Here is a 21191-nt window from a genome sequence, read left to right on the forward strand (position 1 = left end):
AGAGTTTAAATTATTAATGGGAAGTACTACACAATGAAGGACTTAATTATCGAGTCTCTATCGTTGATAGGAAATATTGTATGGAGCTTAATACCACTTCAAATGTCAACTTGCATTTGTCATCATGCTAATATTGATGTTTGTTTTATTTTTCAATAATTAGAAGAATGTGGAAATTACTTGGTGGCAGAGTCTGTAGCAACAAATAGTCAAACATGGGTATGATGCTTACTTAAAGACACAATGTATCTCAACATGTACATAAAATAACAAACCTGTGAAAATTTGAGCTCAATTGGTTGTCAAAATTGCTAGATAATAATGAAAGAAAAAAACAACCTTGTCACACAAGCTCAATTGGTTGTCAAAGTTGCTAGATAATAATGAAGGAAAAAACAACAACTTTGTAACACACATCGGTGTATGGGTAAAAACCAAAAATTAAATGCAAGTTTAACATCTATTATATCGTTGCGGTACCCGCTGCCAACACATAGGATTTCGAACTGCCTCTAGCTGCCGGGCAACCTCGGTAGTCTAGTTGGTAAGACACTGCTCTAGAATTGCAAGGGTTGTGGGTTCGAATCCCACCCGAATAACATGCCTGGGAAAGTACTGAGTATACAGTGCTAACACACATTGGTGTATGGGTAAAAACCAAAAATTAATATTGTCACACGAAGTTGTGTGCTTTCGGATGCTTGATTTTGAGACCTCAAATTCTAAATCAGAGGTCTCAAAATCAAATTCAAGGAAAATTACTTCTTTCTCGAAAACTACGTCAGGTCAGAGGGAGCCGTTTCTCACAATGTTTTATACTATCAACCTCTCCCCATTACTCATTCCCAAGTAAGGTTTTATTTTAAAAATTATTTTGATTAATTACCGATAGTGTCCACTGCCTTTAAAGTATAAATTGACCAAAGAATGATTTTTCCTTATATCATTCAGACTACCTTTCTTGTGGTTTTTGGAACCGTTTGATCGTTAAAACCCTATATATTTCTCAGATTGAAATGTTTTTGAATCCTTAGAAGAGAATCGTTTATCAAAATTGTATTATCAACAGCTGCAGTGCTTCTTACTAAGGAAGTTTTTATGGTAATTGATTTTTTGAGTAATAACCAAAGGTATACCCTCCCTTTAAAAGCATCTCAATAAATATTGGTTTTCAAGTTTTTGTTTTTAGATCCAACAAAAACTAATCAAAAAAGCGGATCACTACAAACAATCTTCACAAATTTTTTAATAAATAACAGCAAATCCAAACAACCTGATAGAATTAAATCTCTTCAAGATTAAACCATGGTTAAACCATTACTGACAATGCAATGACTTTTAGACTCTCCACCAGGAGGTAGGGGCCCTTATTTAATAGCTCCCTCAGTGCTGTGTCCACCCAAAGAGAAAGGACCACAATCCACCTATACCCACTACCTACTCCCAATCGTCTTAAATCATCTTCAACATCTCATTTCAACCTTCCATCAAATTAAAAGGGGGTTGGAGCCGTAATAGAAAGTGATGCAACTGAACTTTAATAGGTTAGAATGAAAGGTATTTCTTGGATTTATTTCAAAATAAGATTATAGTTACAATCATATGTAAAAAAAATTAAACAAATAAAAAACAAAAACATTGATGACCTGTAGGCCATTAACACCAAGTAACCAGGCCCTAATAATAATAAACATTCAAATCATTGAGATCTAGTACCCTGACTAAACAATCAGCAATATGCTTCTCGGTCATCGACATTTTCCACAGTTTTACTCACATACATGTATGTTGAAGAAACTGCTTCATTCCAAATACCATCCTGCACTTAATATGACCATCTATACTCATGAACGTACCACTGTTTAGATTGTCAACGTTTAAGCACGGCATCAGTTGACCCACATTTTGTTGAATGTAACACTGAATCAACAACCAAGCAAAGTTTCAAGAGAACTTCAACTGCAAGAGATAAGTTTTGACCTGAACTCCCGAACAAAAGTCCATCGCCATTATTTCACAGGGGTTCCACAAATAAAGATATGTCAGCTCGTGTTTTTAGTGAGTGGGAAATTTGTGCCAGAATATGTAATTTGGTTTGCAGCAGTCAGTCTGTGTTTATATGAGCATAACAGCTATCTATGAAATGATGCATGGCAGTTTTAATGCATAATCTGCTTACACATGTAGGTAGAGAGTGGTCAGATACATAAATTAGGGATCAGGGCAAAAAATGACTAAACATACGGGTTCTGCTTCAATCAAGGCCAGCTGGGTGGGTCATCTAAAAAATGTATATCTGAATTTTGGTTTAACTAAAAACTAAAAAATTTAGATGAACACAAACATCATCCTGGAGTTACTTTTCTACTTCTTGTATGCCATATTTGTTTAAAAAAAGTCTTTATCCAGTTTATCATTCACAAACTGCATCTTTTTTCCAGATTAAAACAATTATTTCCTTACTTTTGCTACAAGTTTTTTATTGAGCAAAATATGTGATTCCTTTTTAAACTGTTCTTTATAGCATGAGGAAAGAACACAATGACTGGTACAAAATCTCAGTCCTGATACTGCACAGAGGCTATGGAGGGATTTGGCTTCATGCCCCAGTCATAATTGCCTCAGTGCCCTTCGAAACATGTAGTAGACATTTACATTGCCCTCGTGATGCACTTTACCAAGGAATAACTTACTTGCCTTTACAACAACAACGAAACATCCCCTTATCGAGCATGAACTGCAGTTATTTTCCTGCCACCACAGTTTGATTTAAAGGCAGTGGACATTATTGGTAATTGTCAAAGACTAGCCTTCACAGTTGATGTATCTCAACATATGCATAAAATAACAAACCTGTGAAAATTTGAGCTCAATCGGTCATCTAACTTGCGAGATAATAATGAAAGAAAAAAACACTCTTGTCACACGAAGTTGTGTGCGTTTAGATGGTTGATTTCGAGACCTCAAGTTCTAAATCTGAGGTCTTGAAATCAAATTTGTGGAAAATTACTTCTTTCTCAAAAACTATGGCACTTCAGAGGGAGCCGTTTCTCACAATGTTTAATACTATCAACCTCTCCCCATTACTCGTCAACAAGTAAGGTTTTATGGTAATAATTATTTTGAGTAATTACCAATAGTGTCCACTGCCTTTAACTTTGAAACATTTGGACTTTGATTTTGAGAGGAATCTAAAAAAAACAGATTAGCAGGGTTGGAAGATAGCAGTAAAAAAAAAAACATAAACAAAGAAGAGTTTTAACAAACAAGTTAATGCAGGTTGTATTCACTGTGTGGAAGACACTTCGCACCTACTGATGTGAACTATAAATACTTGGCATCATCTCAGACACTTACCCCATCAAGACATGACTCCTTGAATCAAACGCACCACAAGTATACTCCATTCCTTTAATTAATCAACGACCCCTTCCACCAAGACAAAAATACTCAAAATGGCTGCCCTAGCGTACATCTTGAAGTGGTGTACCTACGCATATTACTGAGCCAGTTACCTCACTCCGATCCCGGGCAGCAACAGCAACAGAACTAAGTACATGCACAGGAAATTCAATCTCCTATTGATGCTTAACAGGCCTAAAGGGAATGCCAGCACAAAGCTCTAGTCACACTCCCTGCATGGTCAAAGACGCATGGGTGCTGTGTGAGTGTTGGGAGATTTCTATTTACTGTGTTTGATAAAGTTGTACCCTTTGGGTAAACACGTTGAGAATGTATATTGATCCCCCATCAGGGATACCCAAGTGAAGATGAACTATTTAGATTCCAAAGTTCTATTTATTGACAGGAATTGGGACACAGGTTGAAGGTTTGTTGACAAACACTTGGAATCTAACTTTGTTGCTTTAAACTTTGCTGCCCAACAGAAGGGTTTGTTTTACTGTAAAGTGCCAATCATCTTTCATTCACACTTGTTTACTGCACTTTCTCAAACATTTATACAAAATACAGTGTTTTGAATTTTTGTTTAGCTGTTCATTTCTATTCACTAGACTGCTTCCTGTCTATGTTGTGTTGTACCTTAGCCTTCGAGAAAGACTCTGACTTTCTGGCCACCAACAAAAAATATAACATTAGTTAACTAAATCAGTGACCCAACTTCCAAAGTCTAAAGAACTAAAACAAAAATCACCATACAAAATGGAATAAAATTGTACACTTTTAGCTAGTCCCCTAAAGTGTGGGGGGGGGGGGGTGGATAGAGAAACAAGGGTGAAACCCATGTAAATAATTACTCACATAAACGCAGCATGACAGAAATCCTAGCCAGTGGCAAAAACTGCCCGTACTTTAGTTATTTTGTGATCGTCTAGAATTTTAAGTGTAAAAAGACCTTGTGCATACACACACAATCAAAATAAATCATCTACAAAGGCCTAAACCAACCAGATCGGTATTCCAAAAAAATACTATTTGAGAAAAATAACAATGAAAGTGAAAGGGTCAAACCAGATTTTGTGTTCACTATTGATTACTTGTAACGCCTTGCTTGAGCCAACAATGTACACTTATTGTTCCACTGAAATGTGTGGTTTGAGAATTAAAATGGTACGCGAGTGTAATGTTGCAGCTTATACGGATTTGAAAGTGACCCCCAAGGGTGGTACTTGAGAAGGAATGAGTGATCAGTAAAAAATTGTAAATGTCATGGGTGAATGAGCCATCTCCGTTTGTACCTCCAAATTGCATCTTGATGGATGGATTAATTCCTATCTAAAATGACATGCTTACAATCCCCTTCAATAAAATGTTTTGTTTTGCTTCTTAAAAGATTCACCTAGTAAGGTGAGTAAGGAAATAAATTTTTGAAGATTACAAGAAGTGGGAAATAACTACTATCATTAATTGGGGAAAAAAATCAACCTGGTTGAAAGAAATTTTAAAATGTCTGTTTGCAAAACAGAAATTAAGTGATACATTTAAAAAAACAATAAGAGGAAGTTAACAAAAAAAATGTTTGAGTCACTAAGAAACGCAATTTTCTTCCCCACCCCCTAGAAAATTAGTTAAGATGAAACGTTTCAGAGCCAATTTGTATTGAACACTGATGGTTGAAACTCTTAATAAGTGCTCTGACTATGAGACTATTTATAAAAACAACCACTTATTTTTCAAGTTTTGGCCTGAAAGCTTACTAATTATGAAGTTTATACTAGAATCATTTCTTTCTGTTAAGTTTTTCCCTCTGAATTGAGGGAAGTACCTTTCATATGAACAGTGAAGATTTGTGCACAAAACTCAAGTAAATGTATTATAAGTAAACAATTTGGAAACCCAGAGTTTAAATTTCCAGCAAACTTGGACGCCCTTTTATTAAATCATTTTAAAGTTTCAAGATCTACATGTACAGTAAGCCCACCGTAAATTGGATATCAAATACCACCCATACCTGTGAATTGAACCATGACAATACAAACTGAGTCCACTGTCCACTGGACAATGAATGGTCCCAACCCAGTCATGGCTGAGAAAATAGTTCAGCATAGTAGAATTTTATCAAAGCAGAATGACAATTTAGTAATTGTAAGTTTGAGGCTGGATATTTGTTAGTCAGTCTGATAACCTCTTCATATACGAGAAAATCACCTCAGACACGTCCAAAGAGAATGAATACATACATATTTTTTATATTTTTGTATAAATGGTTTTCCGAACGAGGGAACTGGGCAAAGCTCTGTCGTATTCAAACAATAATTTAATGCCTAAGATTTTCAGCAGCACAAATCAAGAAATGATATTCAGTAACTAGTCGACAATCCCTACAAGTCGAAGTGAAATCAAGGGCTAAACCCTGGAATCCAATATGTCACAATTGATACTTTCAAAGTCGCAACTTGTAAAAAAGTATCTGGCCTGATACCTCACAGAGGCAATTGGCCCCATGCCCCTTGGTGCCCCTTGTAATGACAAGCAGAAAGATCCAAGTCTCCCATAAAAACTTCTTAAATTCTCCCCAAACATACATGAGCATCTATACAATTAACACCTCACACAAGTATTCCTAAAGGGCAAGAATATTTGAATGACTGTAAACAAAAAAATTAAACATCTTCTTCTAAAACTAAAAAAACACATATAAATCCAGCTCACCTCAGTTAACTTCAACAGCAGATCTTCAATGCTGTGCTCACCATTCTGTGCAATTTTCACCTCCATCTGCGTCAGCCAATCACAAAACTCCTTGTATCTCTCCGTGAACACTAACCACTCACTAAGCCTGTCCGTGATTAGTCGACGGCGTTGCCGGGTCTGATGGTGGATCTCATCCCACTGTTTAGTGAGTAGCGCGATGCGCTCGCTCAGAACAGCCATGTCGTCTGGACTGACAGTCGGCTGAAGGTCACACTCATGTTGTCTGAGTTTATCCAACTTACTACTCGTAGCGTCAAACGAGTTCTCAATCTCTTTACACTTCTCTAATCCCTTTTGGAGCTCTTCGTAATCCTGGGGTAAAGGTTGATTCAAGACCTTCCGGTTCGTCCGCAACCAACAGTGCATCTCGTCCATCAGCTGATCGCTGTCTTCCCACTGACCAATGATTCCTTCAAGATATTGAGTGTTCTTCCGCAGACCGGTGGTCACTTGGTGCCAGTTCTTCTGCACGCTGGTGAGTTCTGATTTGAGTTGTTCAGCAGCTGGACGGGCTGAGTTTCTCAGGAGGGATTTACCGGCATCGTTCAATGAGAGGTAGTGTGTTTCTTGGAACTCAACTGACTTCAAAGTACCCTGTAAAAACAAGAAAATAATGCATGATATTAAATAAACAGTTTTTGTACAGCTCCGACAGCCCCAAACAGTTCGAGCAAAAAACAAATTAAATGTATCATGAGCACCAAAAACGAATTACAACTTTTTTTCTTTTTTTCCCCTTACCTTGTAGTAAGCAAACTTTTCCTGAAGAGAAAACCCTAATCCGATACAATGTATTGCTACACAATGTGATACCATTACTGCATCTTATTCAACAAACTGCAGTTAGACAGTATAAACACACACTAATTAACGTTAAAACAATTTAAAATTAATACTAATGTTTTTCTTCTTTTGGTCAAACTGTCTCTACACTTCTGGAAAGTATGTTAGCTTTGAAAAAAAGTGTGAAATCAAAATTACAAACGAGTTATCATTGTTTCCCGATGGTCTACTGGCCGCAGACCAGTGGGGCAGCCGTGTAAATATGACAGGGCTGGGGCATCACATTGTTAAGCAGCCCCATAAATATTGGCCCCAGGTATTTAAAAGTAGATTCTTAATTGAAGCTTCAATGTCAAAGATAAAGAAGTAAATGGTGAGATTACCTTTGCCTGGTCAGCAAGGCTCCTGATTCTCTGGAGTGGAGCGGTCGTGATCTCGTAGGTTCTTACTTCTTCTTCTATCTCGTCGAACCATTCTTGCATCTTATTCAACATCTGATGATATGACTGCCACTCTCTATTAAACAAATCACATTCAAACTCAATTAATCAATCAATAAATGTTCAAGCAACCACATGAACTTTGGCTGTTCATATAAACCAAGTGGCATTTAAAAAAAAATGTGTAAATAAGTTTTAGATGCTCTATTTCCTACATTTGTAACAAAGATTTGTTCAAATGGTTTCTGTCACTAGTTTACACAAAAACCACAAAGTAAGTATGAAATCTGGCTTTTCGCTACATTTGTCAACAAAAAACATTATTAACACAAAACTGTTTGGAACCAAGATGTTTTGTAAATGGTTTCTGTCGTTAAAAAACTCTGGAGCATAAATTCTGGAGCATGTGAATGCCATTTAAGTTAAAATCTTCTGTCAAAGTTTCTTTTTTCTCTTTTCGTATACACCCTATAATATTTTTCATCCCCGATGCAAAAGTTCCATCTATTAAATCTTCAATTTGTCTTTAGAAACTGGCTTTTTATGACGACAGTCAGAGAAACTTTACCTGATGTTTTTCTCAATATCGTCTTTCTTAACGGCGGTCCTTCGGATCACACTCTGCCACTGCTCACTCAGCTGATCCAGTTGATGTTTGAACTCCTCCGGGTCATCCAGGTCTCCTTCCTGTACCATCCGCTGACCGTCGTTGATGATCGAGAACAAGATTTGCTGACGGTTGAAGATATCAGATTCAAATAGCTGCAGACAAGATTAATATACATGTAGGTCATTAAATTTTAGATTTCATTCTTTGGTTTAAGGTAGAAATTCTGCATTGCTTTTCATAACCAAAAGAAAAACTCATCTTAGAACAGAAACACAAATCCATCAATATATTAAATTACATTTTGGGGTTGAACAATGATTTGACTAGAGTGGGATTCGAACCAACGACCTCCGGATTAACGTGACTAGAGTGGGATTTGAACCAACGACCTCCGGATTAACGTGCTGGAGGTCGTTGGTTCGAATCCCACTCTAGTCAGTTCTTTGTTCAACCCCAAAAATCATTTCAAAATTTACCCAGTCAGTTTCCCTTGTGGTTTATATTGGTATATTAAATTACAGTATTAAAAATTGACTTGAGGCATTTTTTTACTTTTTTTTTTTACTTCTTATTTTTTTCGCAGCATGTTATTTGATAACACATGTAAGAATTTATTAATTGGTAATTAGATATCCAAACTAAGAGCAGCGGTCGGCATTCGGATGGCAACCCAAGGAATATTTCAGGCAATTGACCGTGACCCGCTCATCAATCAATGATGACCCCTTCCCAATCTATGCTGCCCCTTCCCAGGTTGTATCGTAATATGGCTTCTACAGGTTGAATGGCTTCTACAGGTTGAATGGCTTCTGACAGGCACCCCCCCCCCCCGAACAATGATTGACAAATAAGGGAGACTGCAAACATAAGGACTAGATAGCTCAGTTGGTAGATCTCACTATAGTCAATGTTGCCTTTGTTCAACCCAAAACTAGCTTTGTTTATACAAATATTTTCTTGAGAGCAATGTATTGCTACCTCGTAAACCTTTTGTTGATCTTGCAGCTCCGAGAAGCTGCCTGCAATCACCACAGCCAGGTTCTTCTCTGTCTCCTCAATGAAGTTACTCCATGAGGTGCACTTCTGGGCAAAGCTCTGCTGCTGGAGCAAGACTCCTTGAAGACGACGGAACTTCTCACAAACCCGCCCAAAGAGGGCGTTCCATTTGTTGTTGACGAGGCAGAGGCCTGCCGCGTTAGGACGGTTGAGACTTAGCCGGTAGCCCATCTCATTCAATGAGTTGAGCTCCGACTGGCGCCCACTGAATGCAACCATCGACTCCTGCAAGAAGAAATCAAAGATTAACCAATTTTAAAGGTATACTTTTAAACAAACTTATAATCATGTAGTTTAAACTTTTTCTAAGTCTTGACAGAAATATATTTTCCGGGAACACATTTGATTTGAGAAAGTAAAAACAGGTTATGCGATTTGTTTTGTTCTCAAGCCAAGCTGCTTAAAGGCAAAGTATTGCCTTTTGGTGTTAATTTGAACACACATTCTGAGAAACGTTTCATGCAGAAATGTTTCTCATATGGTTATGGTTTTCAATGCCCCTCTGTAAAACCACATTTCTTTGAAGATAATTGTTTCTCAAGGTGTTACACATTATCAACAGCTGCAGTGATTCTTACCAAGTTTTCATGGTCATCATTTTACCAAAGATATACCCTTCTTTTCTATCCTTGGAAATAGATTTATTTGGAAATAATAATGAATCTCAAAACACGAGGAAAAATTGCTGCATTGAAACAGAACCCAGAGGAGAATCCTGTTTGTAGTTATCTTTGTGCATCTACTTTTAGGCAATTTCAATGCCCTGATTTTATCTGTACAGCATATTTCACAGACGGTGCGCACCCAGACGACAGATCGCAGCAGTCTCAACATTCTATTTTCATTCTCTCACCTTAAGTTGCGTCATGCGATCTCGAATGGACTTCTCATCTGAGGACTGATTTGGATCATCCATATTGATAACATCAGTGGTATCTTCAAGCCAGACAAGCATCTTCTGTGTCCTCTCTCTGAACTGCTTCTGCATCTTCAGATCTGCCTCTTGCATCTTGATGAAACGTCGGAGCGACTTGCAGAGGCTCTCTTGTTTCTGTGTACGGGAGGAAATATTGGTTGTCATGATTAATTGCCTAACCAGTGTGGAAAAGATGTTGACAGCCATTTAAAATATGCCATCTAGCTTATGTACTAGACCTTATTCCACAGCGCAGCACTTAAAACACACAACAAGCAACAACAGAGAAAAATATAATTCAAAGATACAAATTATAAAGTGAACATTGTATATTGCACATGAAGCAAACATTTTGACTTAAAAAATGGTGCACTTTGTAAGCTCACAAAATAAAAGGAAAAACCACTAAATTTCAAGGAATATATGTGTGTATCATTATATTCCAACCATATCAATTTCAAAACACTTTCATAGCCCAAAGTGCAAAAGCGCACACAGCAATCAATCAAAAATCAAACCTTCCTCTTTTTCTATTTCTGTTTAGAGAATCTAAGTTTACTGTGAAGCGCTTTGATCTTATTAAAGGCACTATAAAAATACCCATTTTTATTTATTTATTATTATGTCCCTATAATTTAAGAAGAACGCTGTCTTACCAGGGAGAGTACTCGTCTTCTTGAGGAGATGTTATTGGCTGTAGTTCCATCCATATGTCTAGTCAGCTGATCTACCAGGTTACGTAATGTCTCAATCTCATAATAAGAGGACAACTCTTCAAGCAGTTTCTGTTTATCAGTAAAGCAGGTTAAAAGAATGATATTTTTAATAAGTTTTTTTTTTATACAAAAATGCAACTCTTGGTAAGGGGCTATAAGAAGAAAACCTTAAAGATGAAAATAACTCAGGGAAGCTGATGAAGATAGAAATTGATGTTCCTCTTAAAACAGTCTTGATTGTAGGATGGAGGGAAACATGCACCAGGCAAAAAATTCCAAAGAGATGCAGTACATGGAATAAAGTTGTTGGAGTGGCTCTTCGTTCAACATCTCAGCAGAGCACAAGACAGTATGGGTGAAAAGAAGCAGAAGGCCTGGTTTCACGCTAAAACACCCTGATAAAGAGGAACCAGGGCCCAACTTCATAGCGCTGCTTAACAGTAAGCAAATTTGCGTGCTTACTGTAGCAGAAAAATTTGCTTAAGCCTTAGCGTATTTCACAGGTTAGCAGAAAAATTGGGCGGCCATATTGCGTGTTTACCGTGGATTTGCATTGTGGCGTCATTTATTTTCGTGTGGTAAGCACCAGAAGGTTAGCATGCCTTTTTGTGTGCTAACGGTTACTGCGCTATGAAATGGAAATCGGACAGTAAGTACAAAACCGGCCGCTAAGCAGCGCTATGAAATTGGACCCTGGTCAGACACACTGGAGGCACATTTACTGTTTATGATGCCTCCTTGACACGGTTATTTGAATGGACAGTCTAGCTTCAAATGCCTGTTCCTTTTACAATTGGTTACAGAAAAACTTGCTAGTTATTACGAGGTTTTCATATCAATTTCGCGTCAGAGAAAAGTAGAGATGACTGTACCCTGCATGTCAAAAGTTGCCCCTCCCTCTCTGTCACTGTGTCTGACACTGTGTCTGACATTGGATCTATCACTGTGTCTGACTCATCTGGGATGGTCATTGCATCTTCACACGCTATCTCTTTTCCACCGAGCCAGGACTGAATGCCATCATGCTTTTCCTCAAACTGTTGCCATAGTAACCATGATTTCTCAAAGAGGAGAACGGTGTCTGTGAGTTGGTAGTCCACGGTGTTCCATCTACATTGGAAGGAGGGTGATATGTAAATAAGAGGTTTATCTAAAACAAATGTAATAAATAATGTATTAAATACTTGCTCACAAACCTGAGATACTTTTTTTTAAACACACATTTCAAATTAGTAACTGAAGTCTTGTGCAATATAATTTAAAAGTTCAGTACGAAAACTCAAGACAGTGCGCCAAAATTCACAAATTTACTTGTGCATTCATAGTGTCTAAGCTTTATGGATTTTATAACTCTAAACAGCTTTGTATAACTGTCAAAAAATATTGAGTGCTTTGAGCACCTGTAGATCAAGCGCTATATAGAAGCTGTATAAATAGCAGCATTACATTTTGACCAAATTAGTACTGTTTCTTGAAATGTGTAAAACAACACACAATCTTAAGCTTATGCTCCCCTCCATGAACACACAGCAAACTACGCTATGTTGGTTCCCGCTCCATGACTTATATAAATCTAAACACGCCCAGGGTTATTCCATTTTACAGATCAGAGAGACATCAAATGAAAAAAGAATCCAAATAAAACAAGACGAAGAATATATAGGCGATTTGGACTCACCTTGTTGTCATATCATTGACCGTCCGATCCAAGGCTTCACACACTGATGGTTTACATACACTCCCTAGATTGTCGGCTAGCTTGCATAGATTGATCAGCTGTGCTTGATGACTCTTAAACTCAGCTTGCAGTTCCTGCATAGAGTACAAACCGTTGAATTATTTTACATTACTAAGACAGGCAGTCGAAGATCTTTCAAAAATCTGGAAATCGGACCACCATGGGATGGCCGACGCCCGAAAGGACAAATCTTCCAAAACAATTGAAAACACTTCAAGTATTAAACGTGCAAGTAAAAACTCAGCAAATCACAATGTGGCATGTTAAAACTTTGACACATAACGCTTAAAGGAAACTGGAGAAATCATTTCATATTTTGAAGAAGTTTGGTTATGAAGATGAATGTAAACAAAACTTGTCTTCAAGTATGCGCTAATCCACCAATCAGAATTGCAGAATGGAGTGGTGATAAAAACCTATATTGCACGGCTAATATCACTACCTGCGTCTTGTGTGTTCTATGTCACGCGCCAAGTTTGCTTGAAGATAAATACGTTATCACACGCGCGCTCGTGGAAATACGGAAAATATAGCGCATCTGCGTCCAATTTCCAACTCGGCCTGTGGCCTTATTGGATATGGGACGCAGAAGCGCTATATTTTTTCGTATTCCACTCGCGCTTGAGCTTATTAACTTATAAGATAGTTCTGAAATTGCAGAAAAAAGTTGCACTGCAAACAGAAACGAGAATATTTGATTAGTGTATGACAATGATCAAACTAACTCCTTCACACACCAACTTGACAGAGTAAATCTTGAATACAATTCTTTGAATAAGAGATAAAACTGTGCAAAAAAAAGGGTAACCTTGCAAACCTTATATTGATGTAATTCCTGCAATGGGATGTATTTAAACAGAAAAGATGGAGATAAAAATAACATATGATGAAAGACGCAACAGTATTACTTTAACAATATTTCTGAAGTAGTTAACTACGTTAGAAACTCACTGGATAAATTCAAATAAAATATTTATGGGTGAACAAAAACAATTTGAAAGGAATGTGTTTTGAACCGCAACTTCTCAACAATATTGGTAAGTAATTTAGTTCATCACAAACTATGCAAGTGTAGTGTATAACAAATAATAATGTGGGGGAAAAAAAAAAAATCTATTTTTTTTCCAGCTCTCACCTTGAATTTGTTCAGCTGGAATTCAAGCGAGTCAACCGTGCCTGTTGCCATGCCGACCCGACTGACTGAATACTCTGCTTTGCCGAGGCAGTTGGATACATTATGTAGGCACTCATGGTACATCCTCCACTGCTCCAGGGAGGTGATTAGAAGACCTCGGAGGGTCAGGAGGAGGGTCTTGAGGTCGGCTTGAGATTGCTCGAGATCTTTGGTTGTTTGAAGGACGGTTTCTCTTGTGGTTAGGGTCAGGCCGGCTTGTTTGATTCGTTTGATGTCGGATCCTTTGGTTTCGATGGAATCTTCTATGGTCTGGAAATACAAGGAGATTTAAAAGCGAGGTGACGGCCATGTTGTTATTCCATTCAAAATGTAATCTCATCGCAAAAAACAAATATTCTAAACTTTTTGTTTCTACACTGAGTTAAACTTTTCATACATCAAATTTTCACAATGAATTATTTTTTAAGTTTAAAATTTGTTTAAAAATGAGATATCACCTAACATTACAAGGCCGGACGAGCACAAATGTTGGTTGACCGGGATTCGAACCCACACTCTGCTGCTGACAACACCAAAGCTTGGGTTCAGTGAACGAGGCTGCTCTGCCACGGCACCCGAAATTGATTTCAAAGCTTTTCGCTTTGTTGTATTTAAATATAAAATAATTCTTCAAGAAAAAAATGGCGGACTCCTGCTCTACAAACTTTAGGTGGTAACATCATTTACTTGGCACAACTTAACAAACTTAAGGTGGTAACCATTACTTACTTGGCACATCTTAACAGCTTGTTGAACGCTTGTCTCATGTCCAACTTTCCCCTCGTACTTCTTGAGTTTCTCCTCCTGCTTCTCAAACCATGTCTTGAGTTCCTTGACGAGTCTCTCGTACTCCAGCCAGTCCTTCATCAGGAATTCTAGATGTTTGACTTCCTCGGAGATGGTCACATTGAGGGTCTGCCAGCGTTTGTTCATTGTCCCAAGACGTTCGGCAAAGTCCGTCTTGTCCTCTCGTTTGGATTCTAGGTCTTGGCTCATGTGGAGGATGGATTGGTTGACAAACTCTTTGGTCAAAAGTTTGGTTGAAAGGTCGATCTTATAACCCTGAAATATTAAAGAAAAACTCATGTGTTAGTAAAACAAAAATTTACTTTAAAGAAAAACCAAAGTCTGAGCATCAAAGTGTTGGGAGGAGTCAACAAATTCTATACAAGACTTTCACACAGCAAAGGAAATTTTGCACCAAATGGCCGTATTCATGAATTTGTCAAATGTCAATAATAGTTTTGATAGCACTCCACACTAACACTAAAAATAGAAGCTCAATATTGTGACGTCACCAAAGCACACAGATCTCAGACCGCATCTCAAATTCCCCTGATGTAGGTGCCAGTAGAAACATCCAAGCCATTATACGTGTGGGTTTTTTTTCTAGTGTGATATTTCAGATTTTTTCCAAAGATCAATAAAAGATTTAATCACAATTTTTCTGATTTTTCCAAAGGGCAATAACATTGAAAACCAGACTTCAATTGGAAAAATACCATGCCTGTGTACTGGCAGTGATCCAGTGAGTGGTGGAAAGTTTTTCTATTATCCACGTATTTTGAGCAAAGTGACATCAAAAGTGACATTGCCTAAATCATTGTCTTCTGTATTTTTGGAAAATTACAAACTTAATGTCAGTAACTGACAAAGACACTAAGATGAGCCCTTACCCTGTAGACATGTCTCATTGCATCTACTTCAGCTGAGCTGCAGAACGTTTCTCCTTTATGACTGTCTAAGATTCTCTCCAAGGCATCCATCCACATCATTAGCTCATTCAAAGCTTGTCTAGATGGTAGCAGATCCATCTAGTGACAATCACACAACAATAATAATCATCAAATAGAAAAAGGAATTAGCTGTTGCAAACTGTTTACCAACCAAAAAGACCTACGGTATAAATGCAAAACCTAAAAAATGGCTTTATATTTTGACCCTAGCAAAGTCTTTCTCAAAGTCTAATAATCAAATAGTTACACAAGTTGAGAAATACGACTCCTTCACCCTTATTTTTTAATATTTTTGTATATTTTCAACTTCAATTACATACAAACTAGAAGAAAGTTTTCCAACAGCACAATATGTGCAGTGGCTTATGTTGTTATTTCATTGAGCTCTCACATGTAACGGTTTACAAGATGCTGCAGCGCATTAAGCAGCACTACCAGAAACACCAGGGCAAACCTCTTCTCTAAGCAATCACCCATGTCTTATCAATAAATGTAACTGGGTCCTTTTACCTGTATTACACAACACACAGGACCTCAGGTTTATGTCCCATCTGAAGGATGAAGCAATAATGGTTAAGTGTCTTGCTTAAAGACACAAGTTTAACTCGAACCCACACTTGGGTCAAGTGCACTTGACCAATTCGGCCATGACACATCCAAATAAAATCGGTAAAACAGGGACAAACTTTTTTACACTGACCTGAAGATGATGTAGCTCCTCCTGCACATGAGGCAACTCATTCTGTAATTCGCTCCATTGGCTGTCAATCAAACGTAGCTTCTCTGTGATTGGCTGTGTGTTTAACTTCTTGACTTTAATCAGCTGCTGGCCGTGGTTGCAGATTGACTCCTTGACTGCAGTGTGGCGCTCGACGTCCTTACGGAACAACTGTGTTGACACAACAAAGATTTAAAGCCATTATACACTTTCGGTACAGAAAAGAAAATAAAAGTCCACAAATTTACAAATAATTTACAGGGTTTACAGAAGGTAATGGTGAAAGACTTATCTTGAAATTTTATTCCATAAAATGCTTTACTTTTTGAGAAAACATTCAAACAATATCATTTCTCGATAGCGAGAATTATGGATTTATTTTAAACACATGTCATGACACGGCGAAACGTGGGGAAACAAGGGTGGGTTTTCCCGTTATTTTTTCCCTAAATTTTCACAGGTTGGATATTTTATATATAAGTTGTGGTACACGAAGTGTGAGCCTTGGACAATATTGTTTACCGAAAGTGTCCAATGGCTTTAATGTAGCATTTTGTTTGAATATGAGACATCCTTTAGATAGGCTAGTTTGAATAGCAATAATTTTGGCTGATGCTTCAATAAATGTAACCATTTCATGAAAAGTATTTCACGAGCGGAGCAAGTTCAGCTGCTTAATAGTAAATGAGAATTTATAAACGTGAAGTAAGAAAATGGTTCAACCAATGTTGAACTACCTGGAGCCAATTTAGAGCTTATCGGTCGATTTTGTGCTTACTACGCGAGTTTCCTTTACATAACCCGGCTAAGATCCCGACGTTTACAAAAGTGCTCTGTTTGCGCTGATACTATGGCAGGTCTGGAAACAAACCGTGGCACCCAAACTAATTGCCGGAGTGCCCTAGAGATGCTTTTCCTGAGGTGCCCTTTGAAAAGTTCATATACAAATTTAAATTTTCCTCATAGACGTGCCCCTTACCGCAGAAAAATTGCTCTGCCCCATGAAATTCAAGGCCTGCTTTGAATCCTCGTCAGCTTTTTTTTGAACGGTGCAATTTTTTTTAAGAGTTGTTAATTTAAAAAAAATCTCATCCTTACCATGAACTTGTCCAACTGTGCAACAATGGGTCCCACTTCATGGAGTTCCTGATTAGGTTTGCTCCATGCCATGAGTTCCTTAGAAGCTTTCTTCAGCCACGGCAGGAATCCTGCAGACTCCTCCAGGAAGGCCTTCCACTCTGCCAGGAGGCTGTTCAACATCGCCAACTCCTGGCTGATCTTGGCCTGGACAGATGCCCACTTCTCGGACAGGTCCAGGAGTTGGTTTTCCAGTTTGACCGAGGTGACGTTCTTAAGGAGGGATTGGCCGCGGTTGAGTACTTGATGTAAGGTGGGTTTACGGTCACTCAGAAGGTTTGTCATGGCCTGTAGGATGATAAATTAGAGACAGAACATTAATCAGGGGCTAGTTTGATTTAACAAAACAATTAAAAATATGGAGTAGTTGTACGGGAGGGAAGGATAGGTTAGTAAGCATAATTTTTCACTCCAGATAAGTTCCGAAATTAGCACTTTTTTTTTTCCTTCCTTTATTTTTTCTTTTTTTTTTTTTGGGGGGGGGGGGTGAATTGGAAAAGAAGGTAGCCACTTTCCATCCACACAATGTGTCATGATCAAAGGATAATAAGTTTTCTGAATTGCCAAGGTGAAATGTCTCTGACACCAACAGGAAATGGAAAAAACCACAAAAGCAATAAATAACCAAATGGCATTGAGCAAAATGTCAAGCTGTCAGTTCAATTTGATTCTTACGCATCAACAAATACAACCAAAAAGGTTTGTTTAGAGTCGGTGAACAGTAGTGTGAAACTAATGACAGGTACAGCCTCGCTAAAGCAGTGTGGTACACTAAATATTTGAATTGAAGTGAAATGCGCCTTATTTTTGACCGCGCGAGGGCGCTATAAATAGTACTTTTATCACTTCCGGGGGTATACGCGATTCGCCCTGCACAGATTAATAGGCGTTCTGTCATTAGTGTTGCGCCGTAGTTTCAATTTGTTTTAGAGGTGGATTATAACGGCTCCTTTAAAAGTCTTATTGTCCGTGATGGATTAGATGTCTGTGGTGGTTATGTGTTCCAATCTTTAATAACTGTTTTGGGTATGAATGAATATACCCCCGGAAGTGATTGAGAGCGCCCTCACGCGGTCAAAAATATGGCCCATTGACTAATTCTAATTCATTCTATCACAAGAGAGATAAAATACATTATTTACTACAGAGAACCCTCAGTAAGCATAAGTTTCTGTTTTTTGCAGATCCTATCTTCATTGTGTCACCCATTTGTTGGGCAACATCTGTGGTAAGACTAGCCCTAGTTTTAGGGTTGGACGCAAGCCAAAAAGGCTAGCCACGTCTTTCATTGACTGTTTGGGTGGGTGACCTATATGCAAATTGCACTTTGTGAACATTTGACCAATCAGGCTGCAAGTTGGTCGACTCATTTCAGTTCATTTCTTGGGGGTTATCTGAGAATAAGCTGAGCCAAATTTTATAGAGCTTCTTAAGCAGCAAATATTTCTTAACAACTGTCTGCTAAGCAGAAATATGCAGGATACTAGTTACAAACTGAACTTAGTTTGGTAAGCACACTTTGTTTTGCTTAGCTTTTTTTGATGCTCAAGTACATGTAGCTCTATGTAATTGGGCCCTGTTGTTATTGCTCTCTCACCTGGTACTTGTGAATGCCTTTCTGCACACTCTCCTGTGTAGCGTCGTCAATACTGCTTGGAAGCTGAGCCTCAACGTGCCCCAGCCAGCCTCTCAATTCCTCGATACTCTTCTCTAATTGACCCCAGTCCGTCACTAGTCTCTCTAGCATCTGACCTCTAACTGTGGCCTTGGCCTGAATGGAATGGCTGCGCTGGTCAAGGAGTGACCGCTGGCTGGTGAAGAGCTCTTGGGTGTATGGATCGGCTTTCTGGGCGATGGATTCGATAGTGAGGTGGTGGGTGCCTAGATCACTAAAGAACTCCTGTGCAAAAAGAAAAACAGTGACAGCTCATTAGACCGCTGGTATACAATGCCAATAGCCCAAAACAGTGCCCTCTTTGAGCTCAATAAAGATATGTCATTGGCTGCGAGTTGTCCAATTTCATAAAGGGGTTGAGCAGAAAATATCGCTGAGCAAAAATTGTGTGGGGCACTAGTCAGGACACTGCAAACTGTAATGTTTCTGCTAAGCAATACTTTTCTGTGCTTAGCAAGTTTTTGTGCTAATTATCGCCTATATGAAACTGGGCCCAAGTCATATCGATATAAAGTATGATTATGGCCATAACTAATTTGCTATTATTTAAATAAATGTGCAACACTAATTACTACAGTTAAGAAAACCGCTATGGCTCAGGAAAACAAATTCAAAAAAATCAAATCTAAATAAATAAGTCCAGACTGACAATAGTATCATTAAAAGCCGACCTTGTGTTTCTCTAGTTGTTCTCTCAGGTTACGTGCATCGGTGGCAATGACTTCATCTTGACTCAACTTCTGCTCTGCCGTGTCTAAAAACTCCATGTAGTCTTGAATTATCTTGTGGTATTGCTCCTGGAAAGTTAAACAAATCACACTTTGGTTAATGTTTTTTTTATTTTAATTTTTTAAATGGATTGAAGAATTTGAAATGAGTTCAGTCTATACTATCAAACTGTCAAACAGCTACAATAAGAAAAATATTTCCTAGATACGATATAGTTTTGTTTTTCTTTTATACTTGTTTAGAAACTCTGAGCCAAAGTGGGCCATGTGATTGGCCAATCAGAACTTTTCTTTTAACAGCCTTCAGTCTGACTCTAATTTCTATTCTGTTCATTGACCTTGTTAATGTCCGTTAGACTATTGCACACTTGCTCCTTAAATATATAAACAAATAAATCATGGGCAAAATGTACGTGTTTGATTAGCGGAAATCAGTGTGGCACCGTCTCAGGCAATACACATAACATGGAGTTTTTGCTGATAACCTACTTTGCAGAGAAAAGTTTGTTAAGTGTTAATCAAATGTTGCATACTTTAAAGCACATAAACCACATTTGTAATTGTGAAAGACCAGTATCCTCACTTTGTTTGACCCCGACATGTACTCAAATAACAAATCGGTGAAAATTTAAGCTCAATATGTCAGGATAGTGAAAGAAAACTTTAAAATTTTCCCGTTTTCAAGTTCGAAATCGAAAGTTTTGGTCTTGCAAGATCAAAACTAATGCATGTAGTTTTACTCCCTACTTAATAACTATAGCATTTCAGACAAAAACTATGTATATCTCTGTTCAACCTTTATCAATGTTGCTTGTCAGCAGCTGTAATAAAGTAGATTCCAGTTTGAACTGCTACCATACCTGACGATGACTAGAGCAAGCTAGTCGAAACGTTGAGACCAATTCAGAACTGACTCCGCGGCAGTACAGTTAATTACGATCCTATAAGCTAAAGTAGTAGTCCAAGTCTATTTTCTATACCATCCGCCCTGGTACATGTAATAGTTAAAAGCAGGACAGTTCTTTTCAGAACTGAGAAGTCTCCGGAACCCCCGATTACCTACTCCGCGGCAATAGAATAAAGCAAGACAGCTCTCTAAGAACAAACTCTACCTGGCAAGTAGATACACACATGGTGTTACCGCAAACCAAAAATACATACCTGAAGTACTTTAGCTTTGTTAAGATGTCTCCTCCTAACGCCAGCTTGTCGATACAAGTCCTCCCATCCGGCCTGTAGCATGCTGACTTCATTCCCAACAGCTGGAGTCTGGGGGTCAGCGTTCAGCAACTGATCTCCTTTCTCGACGACCTCTCGTAACTTCATCTCATTCTGCTGGATTTCACTTTCAAGATTCTGCAGTAAAAAGTTGTTAACAAAGTTCAAATTTTTTGCAGTAAAAAAATACTGAACAGCCCAGACTAACAGCCACAATGCACCATTACTATACTTTGCAGATTTATATATTATTTTCAGCAGAAAATATTTTGCAAGCAGTTTAACAGACTTTCTCTATTGAACAAAGTTTTATGAAACATTTAAAGGGTATACTACAGACAATGTATTGTGTTTCATGACGGTAACGACAAGAGGGTTTCATTTTCCTTTCAA

At 38.1% G+C, this 21191-nt stretch overlaps 1 protein-coding gene across 8 annotated transcripts in view; it reads right to left on the reverse strand.

Moving 5' to 3' along the window:
* Window positions 1–21191, reverse strand: part of LOC117288372 (nesprin-1-like) — a 210338-nt gene that overhangs the window by 27925 nt on the left and 161222 nt on the right. For all 8 annotated transcript variants that reach the window (XM_033769230.1, XM_033769267.1, XM_033769236.1 and 5 more), the window contains 16 exons: window positions 20742–20936; window positions 19524–19649; window positions 18775–19077; window positions 17139–17465; window positions 16023–16211; window positions 15263–15400; window positions 14316–14648; window positions 13548–13856; window positions 12353–12486; window positions 11547–11784; window positions 10615–10743; window positions 9896–10093; window positions 8965–9267; window positions 7945–8138; window positions 7320–7452; window positions 6112–6747 (listed from right to left, as the gene is read on the reverse strand). In XM_033769230.1, the coding sequence (XP_033625121.1) occupies window positions 6112–6747; window positions 7320–7452; window positions 7945–8138; window positions 8965–9267; window positions 9896–10093; window positions 10615–10743; window positions 11547–11784; window positions 12353–12486; window positions 13548–13856; window positions 14316–14648; window positions 15263–15400; window positions 16023–16211; window positions 17139–17465; window positions 18775–19077; window positions 19524–19649; window positions 20742–20936 (3885 nt within the window). The remainder of the gene's footprint in view (window positions 1–6111; window positions 6748–7319; window positions 7453–7944; window positions 8139–8964; window positions 9268–9895; window positions 10094–10614; window positions 10744–11546; window positions 11785–12352; window positions 12487–13547; window positions 13857–14315; window positions 14649–15262; window positions 15401–16022; window positions 16212–17138; window positions 17466–18774; window positions 19078–19523; window positions 19650–20741; window positions 20937–21191) is intronic.

Source organism: Asterias rubens, chromosome 1 (assembly GCF_902459465.1).
Source record: "Asterias rubens chromosome 1, eAstRub1.3, whole genome shotgun sequence".
In the NCBI taxonomy this organism is placed as follows: Eukaryota; Metazoa; Echinodermata; class Asteroidea; order Forcipulatida; family Asteriidae; genus Asterias; species Asterias rubens.